This window comes from Jaculus jaculus, chromosome 14, assembly GCF_020740685.1.
Source record: "Jaculus jaculus isolate mJacJac1 chromosome 14, mJacJac1.mat.Y.cur, whole genome shotgun sequence".
NCBI classification, from domain to species: domain Eukaryota; kingdom Metazoa; phylum Chordata; class Mammalia; order Rodentia; family Dipodidae; genus Jaculus; species Jaculus jaculus.
The window spans coordinates 84,811,988-84,834,014 of NC_059115.1; the positions used below are offsets into that span (position 1 = coordinate 84,811,988).

At 42.0% G+C, this 22,027-nt stretch overlaps 1 protein-coding gene across 3 annotated transcripts in view; it reads right to left on the reverse strand.

Moving 5' to 3' along the window:
* Pde8b (phosphodiesterase 8B) overlaps window positions 1–22,027 on the reverse strand; it is a 219,756-nt gene that overhangs the window by 40,624 nt on the left and 157,105 nt on the right. For 2 of the 3 annotated variants that reach the window (XM_004651670.2, XM_004651668.2), the window contains 2 exons: window positions 21,322–21,410; window positions 19,181–19,241 (listed from right to left, as the gene is read on the reverse strand). The exons of the other annotated variant lie outside the window; for it this stretch is intronic. In XM_004651670.2, the coding sequence (XP_004651727.1) occupies window positions 19,181–19,241; window positions 21,322–21,410 (150 nt within the window). The remainder of the gene's footprint in view (window positions 1–19,180; window positions 19,242–21,321; window positions 21,411–22,027) is intronic. 3 annotated transcript variants of the gene reach the window in all.

Sequence of the window (22,027 nt, forward strand, 5' to 3'; positions counted from 1 at the left end):
ACTTATATATAAAGATTGAGGAATACATTTCACTTTAACATTTCCTGTTCATGTCAGTAGGGACTTTCACTAAACAAAGTATAAACCCACATGCCTGCTAGAATTCATGAAGAGAATTAGGGAATTACAAAGACCCAACACTTTCTCATTCTTGATACAGGAGCCTCAACAGAATCATGAAACTACTTAATAATACTGGGGCCTCATTTTATTCTGATTAACATAAGCTAGAAGTAAACCTCAGGACCTATACCTAATAAATCAGGTTTCTAGAGAGCTACTGAAGAGGTAGAGGCAGCACAAAGGAAAAATGCATAATGAGAAGTTGACAATGTAAGAATCTTGTTTTTCTGTGACCCAAGGTTATGAAAAATGCTCTTCATTAGAATCTGCTTACATGTTATATACAATCATCCCAGGAGTACAAGAGCATCTCTAATTATCCCCTATCTTCTCATTCAACTAAAGAAATATATATTGGGTCTATAGGAAAAGATGGTAAGGTCCCAGTCCCCACCTCAAGGGATTTACTTACTAAAAGGAACAAAAGCAGGTGCTGTCCTATTGTAACCATTCATCCAGCAAGAGTCTACTGAGCAGCTACTCTGTGCTGGCCATGTCCCAGGCACTGGGGTCATGGCAGAGAACAAGTAGGCCACACCTCCGTTCTCCAGGAGCTGGTCCAGAGTTCCCAAGGATGGCATCTCCCAAAGGGCAGGAAGCCAAAGAGTTGAAGGTAAGTGAAGATATTCCCAGACTTGACACAAAATAACCTTGAACTACAATTCAAACATTTGCTTCTTGGAATGCTTGTACCACTCCTAGTCCAGCCTAGGGCTGACACAACCAGCCAGGAAATGCTAGAACATGAGACAGTTTACCTAATTTGGTGTAGAAGTGATCCACTAGAAATGAGGACATGTGAGGGGTATTGGGCAGCACTCCTGTGCCCAAGAAGGGTCACAGATACACAGATAAAGTGGCATGTAAAAATTTTAGACAGTACACAAGTCTCACCACCTACCAGATACATAAAATCATATAAAATGCTATGCCAAAGTAAGAGGTTCCTTACTAGAATGCTATATCTAGATTTTCCTTGACTTTGTAACACTGGGGTGTGAGTGACAGACTAGCTATAAGGAAAGATTCTGGGGAGATTTTATTTTCTGGAGCAGCCTGGCTGATGGAAGGGAGACAAGGACAGGTGGCAGCCAATGCAATCAGGAGACAGACTTACTTTAAACAGAGCTGAAGTTTACTTTCCTCTATCCTAGCTTTTCATTTTGCAGACTTTGAATGACTATGCTTAGGATAAGCCAGCAAAGTCCATTTGGAATTTATATCTGAAAGCAAAAATTTGGATACTTTTAAAATAAAAAGTATTTTTATTATATTAATTTATGAGAGAGAGAAAGAATGGGTGTGCCAGGGCCTCTAGCTGCTGCAAACAAACTCCAGATGCATGCACCACTTTGTGCATTTGGCTTTACTTGGGTACTGGAGAATCAAACCTGGGTTGTTAGACATTGCAAGCAAATGCCTTAACAACTGAGCAATCTCTCCAGCCCTTGGATATTAAGAAAGGCCTGTTTGTATTTATTATTTGAGAGAGAAAGACTGACTGAGTATGGGCATGCCAGGGTTTTCTGCTGCAGCAAAGAAACTCCAGATGTATGTGCCACTTTGCACATCTGGTATTACATGGGTCCTGGAGAATTGAACCTGAGCCATTAGGCTTTGCAAGCAAGCACCTTCAACCACTAGGCAAGCTCCCCAGCCAAATTTGTATACTTTTGTCCAGGTAACAATTTATTTGTGATCATTTGTCTGGGTCCACCTTTTCCCACTGACTCTCCCTCCTGGGGTTATATGTGCTGAGCCCTCATTACCAATGGTTCTCATGAGATGCACTTTTGTTATACACTGTCTCTCATGACAATGCAGGGGCCTCTATGCATGGAGAGAAGACAGTGTGAAACAAACTTGGGGAATTGATCATCACCCTAAAGTAAAAATACTGCCAGCAGAGGGTCTTGGGAACTTTGTTAGTGGCTGCATCACTAAGCCAGCATGTAATCATCACATAATGGAAGTTACTTGTTTCATGAGGGAAGTAGCCTCTGTCAATGGTTTCAGTGTCTAAAGTGTTATATTACCATTGCAATTTCTCAAGAATTACAGACTCACTAGTTAAGTGAGTACTGTGGGACTACCTTGCTCTCTGCAGCCTACAGGCAGCAAATGTACCTATGACATGTCACAAAGGGAGGTGGCTGAGGCTGAATGGTCAGGGTATTTGCCCAATAGTACAGAAGTAGCTAAAGAGATGGAAGAACAAGGCAGACGTTCACATTGCCTTTTCAGATGAGACTAGGCATGTTCAGGATGATATGGCTGCAAACTACATTGTCTTTTCAGTAATATTCAGTGCTCAAGAATGGCAAACACTTGGGCTGGAGAGATGGCTTAATGGTTAAGCGCTTGCCTATATGAAGCCTAAGGAGCCTGGTTTGAGGCTCGATTCCCCAGGACCCACATTAGCCAGATGCACTAGGGGGCGCACACATCTGGAGTTCGTTTTCAGGGGCTGTAGGCCCTGGCGCGCCCATTCTCTCTATCTGCCTCTTTCTCCCTCTGTCTGTTGCTCTCAAATAAATAAATAAAAATAAACAAAAAAATTTAAAAAAAGAATGGCAAACACTTGAAAAAATTTCTCTTAATTTTTATAAAACATTTATGTTCAAGGTAAAAATGATAGAGTTTGCCACGTATGCAGATGTAATACAGATGAAAACTATAGCCTAAAGGATGAAAGATGGGTGGTAAATGGACCTTGTAGCACAAAGGTTTCTGTATTTCACATGAATTGGCATATAAGGCTGGGCACACTGTGGAAATTTAAAAATGCACATAGTAATTTTTAGGACAACCATTAAAATGCAGAGATTTAATTAAAAACCCAGCAGAAAACTAAAAGGATGTTTAAAAAATTGTCCAAATAAGTTGTCAAAAACCTGTACAAACAATCTGAAAAAGATGTGTATAAACAAAGAAACAGAAACAAAAGACAAATGTAGATCTGACCCAGCTATACCAATCATTACATTAAATGGTAATGAACTGAAGGCTCCAGTTAAGAAGCACAGATTGTCAGAACTGATTAAAAAATTAAAACCCAATATGCTTTCCATAGACAGGTACCTTAAATAGGGGAAGACAAAGTATGTGGTTGAAAGAGATATTGATGCAATCTGGATACAGACTGGAGAGGCTAGGTTAGTAGAAATATTATTTCTATTATTTTATTTTATAATGACAGAAAGGTCAACTCATCAGCAAAGGCTAACAATCATAAGTGAAGATTTTATCACAAAACATTCGAAGCAACAATGGGCAGAATTAAAGGAGAAACAGACAATTCCAGAAAATACAACTGAGGATCTTGACACTGCTACCCCTTGTTAGAATTTTAAAAAACAAAGAAAAACACAGCAAAAACATAGATAATATGAAGAATGTGATCAATCACTTCAATCCAATTCATATCTACAGAACACTTCTTTCAACAAGAGAAGAATACACATTCTTTTCAAATGAACTTTTGTTTAAATTTTTTGTTGTTGTTCATTTTTATTTATTTAGTTGAGAGCAACAGAGAGAGAGAGAGAGAGAGAGAGAGAGAGAGAATGGGCACACCAGGGCCTCCAGCCACTGCAAAGGAACTCCAGATGCGTGCACCCCCTTGTGCATCTGGCTAATGTGGGTCCTGGAGAATGGAGCCTTGAACTGGGGTCCTTAGGCTTCACAGGCAAGCGCTTAACCATTAAGCCATCTCTCCAGCCCATCAAATGAACTTTTTGAAACACTAATGAAAACAGACTTTATTTGTCCCATAAAACATACTTCATTAGATTTAGGTGGATTCAAATCACACACAATATGATGGAAATAAACTTGAATATGCTAGGAAAATCTCTAGAACCCAACAAAACCAAAAACACAAATGAAATTTCTAAATATCTCAGGGACCAAGGAAGAAATCCAAAAGGAAACTGTAAAATACCTTGAACTAAAAGAAAATAAGAATCTTGGACTTTGAGTTCCTTCATAAAAATATTGAATTCCTGTTGCTGCTTCCTACTGCAGTAGGAGGGAGGGACAATGAAAAGCCATGCAGGTGCCTGCTATGTCTTCCCCTTTTCCTCACTGGAATAAACTGCAGCCTGTGAATCTGCCTTTATAAGGAATCACTAAACAGGTAGGTAGGTGGTCTTGGGACTGCCCAAACAACATAGCTACATTTCCATCATGCACACAAAGACCTCTACATTGAAAACTATCACTGTGAGAAAAACCAAAGATCTAAACAAATAGAGAACTGTACCAGCCTCATACATTAAAAGACTCAGCATCATGAAATGTTGATTCTCTCCAACTACTATCCTAAATAAACTACAGGTTGTGGGGTAAATACTATCAAGCTAATTTTAAAATTAATATAAAAAATCAAAGAACATATAATGTGAAACCAATGGAAGAACTTCCATGACCTAACTTTTGGGATTTAAGGTAGTTAAAAAAGCAATTAGGACATGAATTAAGAAAATGAGCAATACAGTAGGACAGAATTCAGAAGTAGATCTACACTATGCAATTATTTGATTGTTGAGAAGGTGCAAAAGCAATCCAATGAGGAGTCTTTTCAATAAGTGGTTTAATTTTAATAATTATATATTTCTATGCACAAATATTGTTTGATTCCATTTGACACTGTAAAAATGGTTCTTGCTACACTGTAGACCTAAATGTAAAAGCCAAAACTACAAAGTCTTAGAAAGAAATGAACTCTCTTTAGAATTTGGGATACAAAGTTTTCTTAGGTCACAGACAATAACTGTGAAATTGATAAATTAAACTTTACCAAGTTAAAACTTCTATTCACCAATTTATTGTTAAATGAATAGGAAAGCCACAGAGTGGAATAAAATGTCAACAAAACCTATTTGGCAAAGGGTCAATAAAGTGCTTATTCAACTCAATAATAAACACAATTCAATTAAAAATGGCACCTTATCATGAGATGAGCTACCTCTCACACAACAGCCAGGGTCCATAGAGGAACTGGCGAGTTAAGCAAGAGAGCTACTCAAGGAAAGCCTGAAACCTGTGTCAGAGTGATGGCAGCAGACACTGAAGATACTCAAACTGCATAAAAGTAGAAATCCAGAAGTTGCTGAGAGCTTAACACTAAAGTAAACTTTTAACATTCCCATCAAAGCTCAGGGAAAATGGCAGAGCAGTGGGCCATGTTCAGATTGCAAGAGCCACAGGGTGGGAAGGAGTATCCAGAGGCATCACCCCCCTCCCCACAATAACTAACTGCAGCTCTAACAACTTATAACCCACACCTCATAGTGAATACCAGTAACCCCATGGAGGAGGGCCCTTGGGGCATGGAAGCAGTGAGGAGGAGAATGATACCAACACATGTCTTGCCCATACAAAGTTTCTACTTAATTTAAAAAAAAAGCCTATAGCTGTGGTGGTCCTAAGCCTTAGGCAGGAAACCACACTTTATTTTGGGCTGAAGAGATTGCTTAGTGTTAAGGCATTTGCCTGCAAAACCAAAGGACCCCAGTTTGATTCCCCAGGACCTACATAAGCCAGATGCACAAGGGGTTACATGCATCTGGAGTTCATTTGCAGTGGCTGGAGGTCCTGGTGTGCCCATTCTCTCTCTCCCTCTCTCTGCCTTTTTTCTCTCTCTCTCTCTCTCTCTCTCAAATAACTAAATAATTTTTTTTTTAAAAAAATGATGGCATCACAGTAAAAGAGAGACTAGTTGCAAAGGAGAAGAAATCCAGTGGAAGAGGGATTTGGGAGGGGAAAAGGGAGGTGGTGGGAGGGGATTTTGATCATGGCCTATTGTCCAAATTTGTGGAGGTTGCAAATAAAATGTTAAAAAATGACAAAGGCTTTCAATAGACACTTTACAAAAGATGGATATGAGGCCAGCAATACAGAAAAGTCATCAGAAAAGTGCAAATGGAAACCTATACACATCTACAAAAATGCCTAAAATTGCAAAGACTGATACCGCCAATGGTTGTCTGGCTAAATGCATATATTATAACCATCAAACTGCCCTCTAAACACTTATGTTTATGCCCATATATTAATGCTACTCTCATTTCTGGTTAGAGAAGCATCTCTTTTCAGATGGTGGTGACCACTGGGATGACTCAAAAGTTGCCATAGTGCTAAGAAGAAGTGACAGTGGAGTGTTCAGCACCAAGTGAGACACCTCTGTACACCAGAAAGAATTTAGGAACCAAAGGAAAGGGAGAAATGCTTCAATGATGTCAGTCTAGACACAAAGTAATCTGTATATTCATGACTTCACAGTGACTGATGCTACCTACATATGCCCTGCTTAATAGGAGGGAAACAGGTGATGATGGGCTGGAGAGATGGCTCAGCAGTTAAGGTGCTTGCCTGTGAAGCCAAAGGACTGAGATTTGACTCTCCAGGACCCACATAAGCCAGATGTACAAGGTGGTGCATGCGTCTGGAGTTCGTTTGCAGTGGCTGGAGGCCCTGGCATGCCCATTCTCTCAATCTCTCTCTCTCTCTCTCTCTCTCTCTCTCTCTCTCTCTCTCTGCTTCTTTCTCTCTTTCAAATAAATAATTTTTTTAAATGGTGTGTACTTACAATGTGGAGTGGTGGGTAGGGCTGATGGTTCAAAGACACAAACCATGGATGGGCCACTGAGTGGTGATGCCTGTTTCTTGTGTCTCACTCCAGCTCTGTAACTTTGGGCCCTGAGGAACCTTAGGAAGATGGGAAGCATCCCCCCACCCCCCGCCAACCAGGTTTGCAGCTGTTATTTCCAGGATCAAAGTCAATGTCACAGAAAATGTGCTTTGAGCCTGAGTTCAAGAGTTCAACACCTGGGGCTAAGAGATGGCTTAGCAGTTAAAGCACTTGCCTGCAAAGCTGAAGGACCCAGGTTTGATTCCCCAGTACTCATGTAAAGCCATATGCACAAGGTGGCACATGCAGTGGTTAGAGGCCATGGTGTGCCCATTATCTATCTGCCTCTCTCTCTCTCTCTCTCTCTCTCATAAATAAATAAATAAGTAAATATGTTTTTAAAAAGAGTTCAACACGCAGCACAGTCCTATTCACAAGGCACAGGATGGGTTGGCTGTAGTATTTCATTTTCTGCTGTCCTCTCCTCTGAATCACAATGGGTGCAGGCATTGATCAAAATGTTGGCTCATGTGAGGAGCTATAGCTCAGACCATCCTTACAGCATCCTTATCCCAGCAAAGTGTTACCCAGGGACAAAAGTTGGGTGCTACCCACAAGCTACTGCCATGTGTCTCAGTTACATTTCTATAAAAGGTGGACAACTCTTATAACAATACTTCCCTAGTAACATGGTGAACAAAACACATTCTGTGTTTGCACAATGTCAAAATCAGCTAAAAGTGGACCTCTCAGAAGGTGCCATGTCATTAAAGTGCAACATGACATACACATGGAATATTGTACTTCTTTGGCTAACAGGGTGCCCAGCAGTAACAGACAGAGTTAAAGTCTTGGAGTTTAGTGTTTCAAGTCACAAAGAAATGACTTATTGAAGAAAATTATTGAAAATAAGTTTTAATAGCTTCAAGGGTACTGAGTGAATTTTTCAAGTTTAAATCGAACATAAAACTAAATAAATCCCATCCACACCATTATCACTACTGTCATATCTTACAAACATGAAACATTAATGTGATAGAAAAATGGAAAAAATGAAAAAAAAAATGAACCAAATACACTTGTTGGCTGAATTGGAGCTTGGAAGATAGATTGAGAAATGAGTTGTTTTTGAAGGTGTCCTAAAATTTAAGGGTTGTCAGGTTAAGCTCAGAAGATAAAGACACTTGGGTGCCCAGAACCAAATCCAAAGAGAAGCCAACTTTCCAACAACCACCCTCTCTGTGGGAGTCCCTCACAGGAGCCAGACCTACTGGGTGCTAAAGACATAGGTGGGAAGACAGGCAAGGTTCCATCCATGGCACTTACCAAACCCAGCCAGAACAAATTCCTGGCAAACATTGGCTCCAGAAACCCAAGCTGGTCTCTATCTCCTGGGCTTGTGGAGTTACATGGGACTTCTGGGTCCCAGGAACCACTCCTGGCTTCATGGGCTTCAAACTCCACAGGCTTGCTTTTCCTTAGATGCAAACATTACCCCAGCAACTAATTCTCATGCCAAGGTCCAGGAGGAAGGCACAAAGATTATGAGCCATGGTTCTTGCCCCTGGAAGTTCCTCAGTGTCTTTGCTCCCCGTGAGAAGGAGACACTAGCATCCTTCAGTCAGCCTACCCTTGCATGACCTGCTGGTCAAACCTGCTCCTGTCCCCTTCAAAATGTCTAGCAGAAAATGCCCCTATGCTCATACAATTACATCATACCTGATTACATTTTGTGAAGGGTCCCTCTCAACCTGGCAGTTTTACAATAACATCCTTTGGAAGAACTCTCAGGAACCCTCCCACTTGGTCTGTACTCCCAACCCACTCTCCCAGAGCCCCTGTATTCAGGCATCACTACTTTGTTCTGTCTTCAACTCTTCACATGATTGCAAAGAGGAGGCAAGACTGGCAGCTACTGACTAGCTTTTCCATTTATCATCCATATTGGAGGTGCTGCCCACCCCTTCAGCCAAGGGCAGCTAAGAGGCTGGCAGATAAGTCCCCCAGAGACATTCCATGGTCCAACAGGTCCAGTGTGCTTTGTAACTACAACCTTCTTCCTGAGTTTGCCCATGGCTTCCTTTTAAATCCCTGGGTCAATGCCATGCAAAAAAGCCTTTAAAGTTTTCTCCATAGTTCTACTGATGGAAACCTTATCACAGTCTTCCATGTGACTCAAAGCAGGTGGCATGTAGGCTCCACCCCTGGCTTCTCTTTGCCATGCCTTGCTTCTGGCACATGTTTGGTGTGAAGTACCCATAGACACTAGTGGAATGAATGGCAGCTCTGAGACCCAGCCTCCTGCTTCCTCCAACCCACACCAAGTACATGTCACAGCTGCTAAGCTTTCTCAGCCACAGTCATCCACTGTTGACTAACAAGTAATAAGGAAAAATGCCACTGTAACTTCTCCTTACATAGTGATTCTCTGTGTAGGGAAATACTAAGTCATGAAGAAGGCAAAGACATGCAGCTTTCTTCAGTCTCCTTGGGTTGGGTTCTGAATCCCAAAACTTAGCCTTCAGTAACTACAGGGAAAGGCTAGCCACAAACTTGGATTCCCCTCAAAGGCAGCAGAGCAAACTTAATGAGCATCACTCCAAATTCTTCCTCCTCACCTAATTTTCCATTATCGAAACTGGAAGAGATCACATTTGTTGGAATTTTGTTTTTAGAAATCACATTTAAATGAGGCATACAGAAGCAAAGGGCCCAGGAGGCTGGATGTCATCTCAGTGATCAATGATGCTCCCACTATGGCCAGAGCAAAATACTGTAAAGGCAAGGCATAGAGAGCAACATAGTTGGATTTTAGGTTTGCATTAGCCAATACTGCCAAAGTATCGTAAGAATTTATTGTGGTTTGAATGTGAAATCTTCCCCATAAGCTGATGTATTTGAACCCTTGGTCCCCAGCTGGTGACAATGTTTTGGAAGTTTATAAAGCCTTTAGGAGGTAGGGCTTCACTGGAAGAAGTGAATCATTGGGGATGGGCCATTTTTAGCTCTGCCCTGCTTCCTGTCTTCTCTCTGCTTCCTATTGCATCATGATGTGAGGAAGTGAGGTGTTGCAGTCACACACTACCACCACCATGGAGCCTCCTGCCATCAGGCCTTCCCTGCCATGATAGACTGTATATTCTCAAACTGTAAGACAAAATAAAGTCTTTCTTCCCCAAGTTGCTTCTTGTCAGGTATTTGGTCACAGCAACAGTGAAAGTAATTCATATAGGATGAACCCCAAAATGCTGTCGTTGGTAGAGACAATGCTCAATGTACATTACTACATGTTTAATGATATTGGGACCCAAAATGAGTAATTTCTAGCTTTCAGCTTTCTCTGCAAAGCCCCATTCTGTGGATAGTTAGATACCTCATTCTCTCTGTCATCTACACTTCCAGGCTGCCTAATAGAAACCTCCTTTCATACACTTCACAAAGTCAAGGCCCTGTCTACATGGCAGTTTACTTCAGTCCCACATCTAGTAGTCATGACTATATCCCTGAAAGTTCTGCAAAGGATGCAGAGGCACTAGCAAATGCAGGGTGGGCCCCAAGTGTACTCACAGCTCTGGCTCCTACTTCAAACACAGCAAGGATGTGGCCAAGCCTGGCCACTCTCTTTCTTACTCTAGTCACCTTTCAGTGTCTGTCGAGGAATTCCCTCCCCAAAAGGACACATTCCAATCCCCTCTTAACCCCATTATCATCTTCTCTATGAAGTTAGCCTGGCTTTCCAAGTCAGTGTAACTGCTCTTTGCGAAGTGCCAAACAGGTACTTGTGTTTAGTCATGCTACTGACTACTTTTGGAGTTCAGTCCTGACTTTGGTGCATATATGCTAAGTGGCTCCTGGATAGGTCTCTTGGACTGTTTCAAGCCTCAGTTTCCTCATCTGTAAAAAGAATCATAGGACTCACATTGTGGGGTTGTGTGAGAGTGACAGGAATTGGCAGATGACTGCAAGTACTGGCAGAGTGAGGAATACAGGAGAGGAGAGCTTCACCCATCAAATCAGTGAGTTTAGGAGATGGGGACGTAAGGACGCATATGTCAGGAAAGAGGAGTAGGGGGCTGGAGCACGCCCTTAACCATGCCTAGTGACTGTTTACTAGATGTCACTGGTGAAGAGGAGGAACTGTGAACCCTCCAGAATGCCAACCAGGCACTGGACTCAGCCAGTGGCTCACTGCAAAGTGCACAGATGTCTGACACTAAGTCTATCATAGATTTTAATAGTTTAAAGTGGAAGTCAGTAGCCACTGGCCCAGGAACTAGAATTTGTTTATAAAGTAACTATTGTGACCCAGCCATTTGCCCACCTGATCTGTGGTGGCTTTCTCACCATAATGGCAAGATCAGAGTTAAGAAGTTACAAATTTTCCAGTCCCTGATTTAAAAGATGTATGACATACAATTTCTAAATAATATGAATCTCTAAAATATTCTTTACTGTAAATTCTATGCATTGCCAACTGAGTCTCAAAAAATGCTTTGTCTGATTTTTGCTGATAAAAATAGTCAATAGCAATGCATAGTTGTAATTGAATGAGCAGAGTTTCAATTGAACACTAGTTGATACTTCATGTACATTAAGAACATGAGCCAGGCATAGTGGTTCACATCTGCAATTTCAGTGCTAGGAGGCCACTGTAAGAGAATCCTAAGTTTAAAACCAGCCTAGACTACATAGTAAATTCTAGTCCAGCCTGAGGTACCGTGAGACCCTGTCTCAAAAACAAAAGGAAAGGACATGAAAGTCAATATCAAAGAGTAGATAGGAATTTCACGCATTTGTGAATGATGTGAGCAACTTCTTGAATTAAACACATTTTTTTATTGGCGGAATAGTTACTCTTTCTTTTAGCCATTCACAACTACACTGATAGATATGACATACACTTAGGCTTGTTCTGTATTATTAATACTTTCCCCACAGTTTTCTCAAATCTAGAAAATCAGCCAACAAATAAGCCTTGCTTTCTAATAGCATTTTCTACTTTCTTTGGCTTAAAAACACTCTCCCTGTGGCTGTTTAAAGCTGTAAATAGGATGTCACTGCATAGAGAGTGGCATTACTTCATGTGACATTTTCACAGTGAAGACAAAATAGATATACACAGCCTAAGGACTGCAGGTAGTAGCAGCATATACTGGTATGCTTAGGAAGGAATGGGCTTACAGTAATTATTTCTTCTTAAAAATACTGGGCTGGAGAGATGGCTTAGCGGTGAAGTTTGCCTGTGAAGCCTAAGGACTCCAGTTCAAGGCTTGATTCCCCAGGACCCATGTTAGCCAGATGCACAAGGGGGCACATGCATCTGGAGTTCGTTTGCAGTGGCTGGAAGCCCAGGCGTGCCCATTCTCTCTCTCTTCCTTTCTCTCTCCCTCTCTCTCGCTCTCACTCTCAAATAAAGATTTAAAAAAACTTTAAAAATTTTCATTCTTATACAATTTAATTTTTTTGTGAAAAAATGAGGTAGGATTTCACTATGTTGGCCAGCCCTGGTCCTGAATTCCTAGGCTCAAATGGTCCTCCTGCCTCAGCTTCCCAAGTAGCAGAGTAGAAGAGCATGCAATGGTGCCTGACTATACTTTTTAATCATGGATTATTTCACAACTGACTCACAAAATAAATCATCAGTAGTGTTCAGTATTTGTCATGAGCTGACTCAGTACACATTGAGTGGAGACAGAAAGGGCAGGTATGAGGCTAGTGTAGACAGCTGAAGGTCCCAATGGCTTGACCAGAGTGGCAGCTGGGAGAAGACAAGACATGGAGTCAAGAGTCATGACAAAGATGTGATCTTCAGGACTGGCTCCTAGGATGCTAGTGGCTCAGGAAGGCAAGAATGCTTAGGAGGCTTCCCTGGTTTAGGGTGCAGGTAATAGAGAGGGCAAGGTATCATTAGTCAAGCTAAGGATGGGATAACAGCAGGAGAAGTTCTAGAGATAGACACAGAGACTTCAGTCTCATCTACTGTGGGCCTCCACTGGGACAAAATGTCTGTTGGCCACTGCTGCTCAATGAATGAATGACAACTTGGCTTAAATGGTCACATCCCAGCCTCCATGGTTCTTATCATAAAGTGACTGACCTCCTGCCAAATCAGCCAAACAGCTACTGCTTTGCAAAAAGGAAAGGCTGCAGGAGTACTGGTACCCATAAGTTACAGTAAGACATTAGCAAGTAAAACTTTTTCAAAAATCAGATCTTAGCATCTGTCTGTCTCAAGAAGCTGCCACCCAACCTGGCCTTGGTTATATACAACTGTCCTTTATCTTATCTGTTATTAGTCTATGTAATCATCTATCTATCTATCTATCTATCTATCTATCTATCTATCTATCTATCATCTATCTATCTATCTATCTATCTATCTATCTATCTTCTATCAACTATCAACTATCAATCATCTATCTATATCTCCTTCTCTTGCTCCCTCCATTCCCCTCTATCTGTCTCTCTCTTAATTATTGTTATTAAATCTATACTAAAACCTTGCCTTAACAAAGCCCAACTTTGCTTCATGAAGCAGTCATATCTTGGGTAGTGTAACATTTCTTGAGCTCTATTAGTACAAGTCTCCAGAATGAATAGAAATTTATATGTCACAGGTCTAATAAAAACACAGTCTCTAAAATTTAAGTTAAATTTCAGAGCAAAATACCCTCTTTTCCAAATGGTAACATAGTACCTCTTTAGATTGTAATTGTCTTTATATGAATTAGTAATAACAGATAATGTTAACTTTTAAGAAATAGGTCCATGATATCTGATTCCCTCTCAGTACTAAAACTATCTTACTTGTCCTTTCTTTTTTATTTTATTCAAAGTAGGGTCTCGCTCTAGCCCAGGCTGACCTGGAATTCACTATGTAATCTCAGAGTAGCCTCAAACTCACAGTGATCCTCCTACCTCTGCCTCCCAAGTGCTGGGATTAAAAGCGTGCGCCACCACAGCTGGTTTAAAACTACTTTACTTTTCTTAAGTCAAATAAACGTTTCCTCATGCCTCCCAAGAGGGCCTCCCTGCTAGAATGGGGTATTCCTAGGGAAGGCCATGAATGGATTTACACAGTGGTCGACTTTACTTCCAGCTCAGACTCACAGTTCCCTTTCCTATCTTTTCCCCACTTCCAATAGTCCTGGCACCTGTACACTTCTAGTGATTGGCAGAGAAGACATAAGAGAACAGAGAGGGCAAGGAAACCCTAGCTCTTCAGAATAGCGAAACCAGGCCTGTGGCCACAGAGCTGAGCTTCTCTGCCAGGGAGAAGAATACACATGTCTATGTCTACTAGGTCTTTATCCTTTCACACTGCACTCAATGCAGGCGCCCAGTCCTGGACTGTTCTATTTACCCTCCCCTTCAGCCAAGTGACTGAGGTTTCATGACGCCTGTCATGACCAGCTTCATCAGCCACTACCCATACCAGGCATGAAACTGTCTCTCCTTTGAACCAAGACCTTCCCATGCATTACAACCTACCACTGTGTTGTATGTGTCCCTTCTGTCTCCTCCTTCCTTGCCACAAGCTGCTCTACATCCTATGTACTCACAGCAGGTACTTCATTCATGTCTGTTCAAGGTTTGGCTTCCTTTTCAAAATGTGGTTCCTCAGAAAAAAAGATGGTTTTCTAATATTAGGGCTCTTTCCTTAAGTAATTTCTTGTAAATATGTACTAAAGTTAAATGGAAATTTTATTTACTTAGTGGCTTTACCAAATATATCTTCAAACACTTTAGGACACCTGCTGTGAATAAGCTTTCAGATATAGTATCCTTTTTCTTCAATTTAAAGAAGTTACACCTGGATATGTGGTTACACAAAGGTCAAAAATGGGAGGTGGATGGCAGAAGGATACTCTTAACAATCATGTCTGACTTTTTTTTTTTTACTTCAGAACAGACCCTGCTCATGACGTAAAGATCACAGAGAGCCACAAACTATTGTTCTCTGCTACATCTGCCTGCTGAAGTCATTCACCTTGGCCAGAAGCTTTCAAATAAAGCAGGGTGCCAAGGCCCATGTTTCACAGTTCTAACAATTCCCCCTCAAAGTGAGATTTTATCACAATAACCTTGGCCACCTAACTCTCCACTTCAGCCCCTGCTGTTCAGGGAACACATCTGTGATGTGCTTTTAAAACAAAGCTTCCCAAGAGGTCTAATTCATTCAGGTTCAATAGTTGTTCTCCATTCAGAGGTTGGGTTACTTCTCAGGACAGAAACAAGCCTCCCGCCATGAAAGGAACCTGAGGAGAGGGTCTAGCAAGTTCCAAAGACAAGGACTGCACATTCCAGCTATGAAGCTTGACATTGTGAGAAGGCAATAAGGTCAGCCTGCTCTCAGTCAGCTGCTATCCTAGATCCTCCATTAGCCAGAAAGCCTCCTCTGAGTCCGGCAACTTCCTACCCTTCGTATGTCTCCACTGGGCAATGGGGGGCTCTCTCCCAGAGCTGCCCGTTGTGTAGGCTATGCTTCTTGATTGTCCATGAGAACTACTTCTCTGTGTAGCACAAGATGCCTTCACCATGGGAAGGGCTTGTCAATGGCCCTGTGTGTCATGCTTCCATGAGAGGAGGGACTGGACTACTTGATGGACAGCAGACGCGGCCAACTGCAGCCTTGTCCTGTGCTCTCTCTCTCTCTCTCCCTGCTGCTAGCACACTGGCTTTTGGGATTGCAGTGCTCTCCATATTATCACGGCCAAAGCTTGGGGAAGGCTGTAAGCATGGGGTTGCTCTAGGCTGGGGAAAGCATGAAGAAGTGACAATGAGAAGGACCCCTCTGCTTTGACCACATTGCTCTTCTCCAGACCAGGCTCTGGTCCAGGGCAGGAAGAGCTAGTATGATACTGGGGTCCTAGATACCTCCTTTTTCCTAAGCAAGTCTCTTAGGCCAAGTATGTAGGTTGCCTAACTCCCACAGTTTTCAGTCATGTAATTGAATTTGGAATTTGACCTTGTGAGAAGGCAAAAGCCTCCTATGCTTAGTGTGAGAGTATAAAGGGGCTGAGTCAGATGCATGGGTGGCATAAAGATAAAGGATCCCCAAAGTCTGTCTCACTGGGTTGGGGAGCTTTTGGCAGTCTTGGGCTATGAGTAGGAAATTCAAGAAAGAAAAATGTCTTCTAAAAGTGAGGCCATAATTTCTCTTGTTTTTCTGTAGAAAGCCAGACATTAAATGCTTGAGGTTTTGTAGGCCCTGGGTCCTCTGTGGCAGGGGCTCCCTTCTGCTATTGTGTGAAAGCAGGCATAGAAAGCACGACCATGTTCCAACAAAGCTGTATTTAGCACATAGGCTACCTCTGGCCTGTTGGTTGCATTTGGCTGACTGATCCTGGATGATGCCTCAAAAGCAAAAGCAAAAGCAAAAAAAAAAACAAAAAAAACAAAAAAAAAACCTTCCCTATCCTCTCTAGGCCCATGTTTTGGTATTTCTCCAGTCTTAATTTTATCTTCCCCTATGCCGCATTGCTTAGCCTGTTTAGGGTTTTGGGGCCTGGGGCTTCTGGGTCAGAGACTACATCACCAGAACCTGAAAGGTATTTGGTAGAGCTCCAGGAGAGTATGTGGTAGCTGAGAAGATGGAGTTTATAGGAGACAAACCTCACTAAGTATTTCTGACCTCTTGGAAGAAAGCTCCAGAGCTCAAAAAGGAAAGAAAAACTTTGCTGATGACAAACAACCAGAAATGTGCTGCTCGGCTTACAGCTCCATTCCTTGGTAAGATTCAAGGCCATGAGTTGATTCTGATGTCAGGGCTGGACCCCAGAAAGCAGCTGTGCAGAACAAATGCCTTCAGACAAGCTGCTCCATTCCAGGAGCCTCCCCTCTTCAGCCTGAAGCCATCTTAGGGCCTCAGCCTCTTCTGGGGAGGAGGAAAAGCACTGTAGCCAGACAGAGGGACAAAATGCTTTATTATTAGAGGCTCTAAGAGTCTCTTAGGTCTGTGCAACACCATTAGATGACGTCAATGGCTTAGGGGATCTGAGGCCGTGTTTCCAGTCTTCTCATAACAACAAGTGATTCATGGCAGTAAAGGCGTTTCTATTTAGAGCCACAGAAAAGCAGAGGTGGCCCTTGGCTTCTGCATCCTGACGTCCTGTGCTAACAGCCTGTCTGCTCCCCATATCCAGGGGTAAGAGTCCATGGCTGGCACATTCCATTTCACTCAAGCTAACCAGCAGCTCCAGGCCTACTATGTACAGTGCAGATGATCAAACAAAGCCTGGTGATTCTTTTACAGACAGGTGAGAAAGTTGGCACACAGGCATCCATGACATTGTTGGGAGTAAGATGGGTGCTTTGGGGCCTGAGGAGGGAAGTGCTACTTAATACTTCTTGTGCTGGCCCATGAAGGACCAATAGGAATTGAGTATATATGGAGTTGTAGAGACTAGTGACAAGGACATTGAAGGGTCCCTTCATTATATAAGAAAGGAGGAAAGATGGGAACAGATGTGAGCCACCTGGCTTTAAGCCTCATTCCTTGTTAAGATGCAAGCCTATGGGACTGAAGAAATGGCTTAGCGGTTTAGCACTTTCCTGTGAAGCCTAAGGACCTCAGTTCGAGGCTCAGTTCCCCAGGACCCACGTTAGCCAGATGCACAAGGGGGCATATGCGTCTGGAGTTCATTTGTAGTGGCTGGAGGCCCTGGCACATCCATTCTCTCTCTCTTTTTCTCTCTCTCTGCCTCTGCCTCTTTCTCTCTCTGTCACACTCAAATAAATAAGTAAGAATAAACAACAAAAAAATTTTTTTTTAATGCAAGCCTATGGATCCATTTTGATGTCAGGGCTGGACACGAGACAACAGCACCAGTCAAATTATTCTGATCCACTCTCAGAGCACAGCACAACCCTGTCCTGAGCCATTGCAGGCTTCAGTGGCGAAAGGGCATGGTTGATTCTGGACATGAACTGCTCTTGCTTAGTTTCTGATATGAGAATGAATGAGCTTACCTCAGCCAGTGCCTTCCCCTGTAGATTCACAGCCCTGAAATAGTGGTCTGCTTTGCTTGTGTTCAGGAGTCTGTCCCTAGAGGGACTGCTTATATCACCTCTCATGCAGACCTCATTCTTTTTTTTTTTAAATTTTTATTTATTTATTTGAGAGTGACAGACAGAGAGAGAAAGAGGGAGGGAGGAAGGAAAGGAGGGAGGGAGAGAGAGAGAGAATGGGAGTGCCAGGGCCTCCAGCCACTGTAAATGAATTCCAGATGTGTACGCCCCCTTGTGCTTCTGGCTAATGTGGGTCCTGGGGAATCGAGCCCCGAACTGGGGCTCTTAGGTTTCACAGGCAAAGCACTTAACTGCTAAGCCAGCTTTCCAGCCCAGACCTCATTCTTTCTCCTAGTATGTCTCATTGTTGCTTTTGAGAATTTTTTTTTCCTATGAAAGTCCATTCCCTTCCTTTCCCAGGTCCCTAAGGATGTGTCTCCTTGCGTAGCTTCATGGCGTTGACAAAGATTTCCTGACTCCAGATTAAATTCTCAGTGGTGAAGGAAACATTTAAGGTTGGATTCAGGACAGGGACTTGGCTGTGGATACTTTTGACACCTAACAGCTCCAAGAGCCTCACCACTGCCAGTACTTGCTCTCTCTTGGAAACCTGGTGGTTCCTGTCCTGCTGATTCTAATCCAGGGCATCTGGCTAGGTTTCTCTTTATCTTGCCCCTCACAACTCTATCATGTGACAAGGACAGGTCATACCTCAGATACCTTGGAAATCCCTAAAAGACACTGTCCTTTGAAAATTCTCATTAGAGTCAAAGGTCATAATTTATAAGTTTTCAACATTAGCTCACTACATACTTTTAATCAGTTATAAAGCATAAGATGAAAATCTACATGACCAAATAGTAAAACTATGAATCACATGACAAAACATCTCAAACAAAGTTGTTCTATATTATAAAACTACCTTATGCATTCTTAGATATATGAACTTATTAAAATTCTGTTACTTCAGAAGATAGCATTTAAATGTATTGCTCTACATGATGTCATGGTAAGAAAAAAAATCACAGTACTAATTTGGAATGCTTCTTATTTTGTATGAGACTAGGGGAGTGAAATGTTCAAATGGATATACACTTTTAATTTGTTTAAGAAATTAAGAGATGAAATAGAACATTTTTTTTGTTTGGAGGAAGAATATTATGTTCCATTAAAATGTATTAGCCAAGAAGAGTCAGCCACAGGACATAGCATAACCAATGCACACTCATAATAAAGTAAGGTAGGCTTGTGAAGGAATAAAACAGTATCTGCCAGAGGTGTCTAGTTGTCCCATAAAACTTCTTAACTGGCACCTGCAACAAAGTATGGAGAAAGACAAGCAGAGAACAGTGGCAAGAATGGAACGTATGGCCAAGCTGACAAAAAGCAAATGGAGGAAGCTGAATACTGTACCTGCTTATTATTGTCAGTGGTACAACACAGCTTCTTGAGGGAGACAAAATGCCTAATTTTCCTAATAACATAAATAATCAGTGATTAGTGAGTCAGATATGAGAGGATTCAACAAGTTTGCATATGACATCAACAGAGTCTTCTGAAGCCGAACACCAGGGTCCTTCCTACGGCAGAGTTAGGACTTAATCAAATCCAAGTAACATAAACATGGCCTCCCTGTAATCCTACCTGGTTCAGAAATAACTTTCTAACAGGCTTTGTAACTGTGACATTTATTTGCATTATATTACATCCTAGATACCTTTAGTGAGAAACTGAAATGCTACCACAGATAAAAGTGGCTTTAATTCTACTAATACAAATAATTTTATTGCTTATATGAATAGAAAATGAATTGTTTAGACAATGACAAAATATCATGTCTACTGTTTTTATAGTAAATATTCCATATTATTTTACACCATGGTTGTCATAAGGATGACATTTTTTAGGCAGAGAAAAATCCTTTCATCTCAAAGTCATGAACAGAAACCTGAAATTCACCCTATTGTCTTGCTCATTACATAAGGAAAACAAGTAAAAGATGGCAGGGACTCCAGCCCTGTGCACAGGACAACTCAAGGCAGAGTTTCTACAGGGAGGAAATCTATGGAATTCAGGATATAAGACTTTAATCCCCAGAAATTCTTGGGGTACTCCTCCATCCTTGTCTCTCTGTCTCTGACATTCACTTTCTTTGCAGGTTACTTTTCCATGGAAACCATTGATGAGAGCATAGAAAATACTGGTCATTCTAAAATGAACATACTTCAAGTAGGAAAGGGTAAATTTCTATGTTTAATCAGAATTGTCTCTGAGAGCCCACTGCCTACAATTAGGAAAAATAACACTGGTAATCATGTCAGGATGAAAAAAAAAAAAAAAAAAAACTTTCTCTCATCTATCAAATCAGAAGTGTGCATTGTGATAGAAATTACCAAGCAGTAGCTTGTCTTCTGTTTTGGCTACTCACGGATTCTGGTCATACATTCAGAAAAGGACTTTTAGCTTAAATTTTCTAAGGATGATGATAAAATTCATGTGATAGCCCAGACACTATCTTCCCCTGTGGTTCTGAACTGGCCACTGGTGGATTGGCTATCCTGAATAGTATGACTGGGCAGCCTCTGCCATGCCTGGTAGCCCTTGTTTAGAAGCCTATCAGTGCCCACAGGCCCCAGAGGCCAGCTTAAGGGGAGACACAAGTTACTAAAGACACTAATCACCAGGCAGTAGCTTCTGAAATGATTGGAGAACAATTTTCAGCCTCACCCAACAAGTAAAATTGGAGGGAAACAAACCTCAAATATATTGGTGACTTTATGGAGTGCCTAGTTTTCTTATCACAGGACAATTTGGAAGGAAATCAGGTAGCCCTGAGAGTCACATGTGAGATAATTGCTATCTTGTTTTCTTCCTCCAAATATCATACAACAGATGTCCTTTACAAGTTCACACTATCAAGTGCCATTGACCTTCAGGCTGGCTCACAAGGCTCATCAGTGAGCTGTTGTTAGGACCTTCTCTGACCTTGTAGACCTTCTCTCAACATTTAACTAAGAGAGGGAAAAGGAATCCCATGTTTTCTTTATTTCTCCACAAAACAAACAGGCTTCTGTTAATGGAATCATGATGGCTAGACATCTCTTCTAGCAGGGTAGTGGCCTCCAGGGTTCTCTTAGCTCTTTTGGAGTAAGTCCAGAGCCATCTTGGAGCCTCAAAAAGAAAAGGTTAGTTTTATGAGAGCTGAGAGCATAAGCCAGAAGCCCTGGCTAGAGATCACCTGGTAAGGAGAAGGACTTCCTGGACTTAAACCTCTCAGAGGGTTCTTGGTACAATGGAATCATATATGATTGGGTGAAGGTGGGCAATAGGAGAGATGGGCTGATGCCTCCTGAAAGACTGTAAGCAGGAGTCAGTGGATGAGAAAACATGTCTGGGGATTGCTGCTTGTCAGGTGGAGGTACATACTGGACATGGCACACCCTACTGCCTGTGTAGACACCAAGGCTTACAGTGGTATTTCAAATTGCCAACTCAATACCCATGAAAGCCCGAGTTATTATCTGCAGCTGAAGAGTCAAAGAGTTTGCTCTCACCCTCCTTGGCCAATCACTGGGGTGATCTTCACGTGCTGTTGGATGCTGTCCCCGGATTTCCGTCTCGCATAGTAAACCCCCTGCCACTCCTACATGGACAAAGAGAACTCTTAAGAGCTTTCAGTCAAGGCCACAGCTGCTCTGACATTGGGTCTTTGTAGATTGTCAGACTACCACTACCTTTCATAAAATTGCTCTATCATCTGTGATGCTAACATGATCATAATGCATAAAGGTAAGACCATAAGATACAAAGATAATGTGTCCACTGCTTGGCTATCTGACCTGCATTTCAGTATACTTGATCAAGGCTGGAATTCCCTCCTGATGTTCTAGATGCCAGATTTGAAAAAGTCATTCTCAGAATCTTTACCACAGCCTGTGAGCTTGATATTTTCATCCTTACTTTATATATAGATAAACTAAGGCTCAGAGATTCCAACTAACTAGCCCATCCTGGGAAGCAGAGGATATGTTTATCATTTTGTATCCCTTTAAACCTTCCTGAAGCACCCCAGCTCTCTAATATTTCTAATAGCCCAGGCTTCTCTAGCAGTTTCCATGGTTGATGCTGAGGGAAGGTGCTTGCTGCCTCTGGACCCTGAGGATGTGGCTAGGATAAAGAGCCATATGTCTCCACAGGGGTAGGAATCCTCTGTGATTTCTGGGAAGGAGTGGTTAACTAAAAAATAGAGGTTCTTCACAG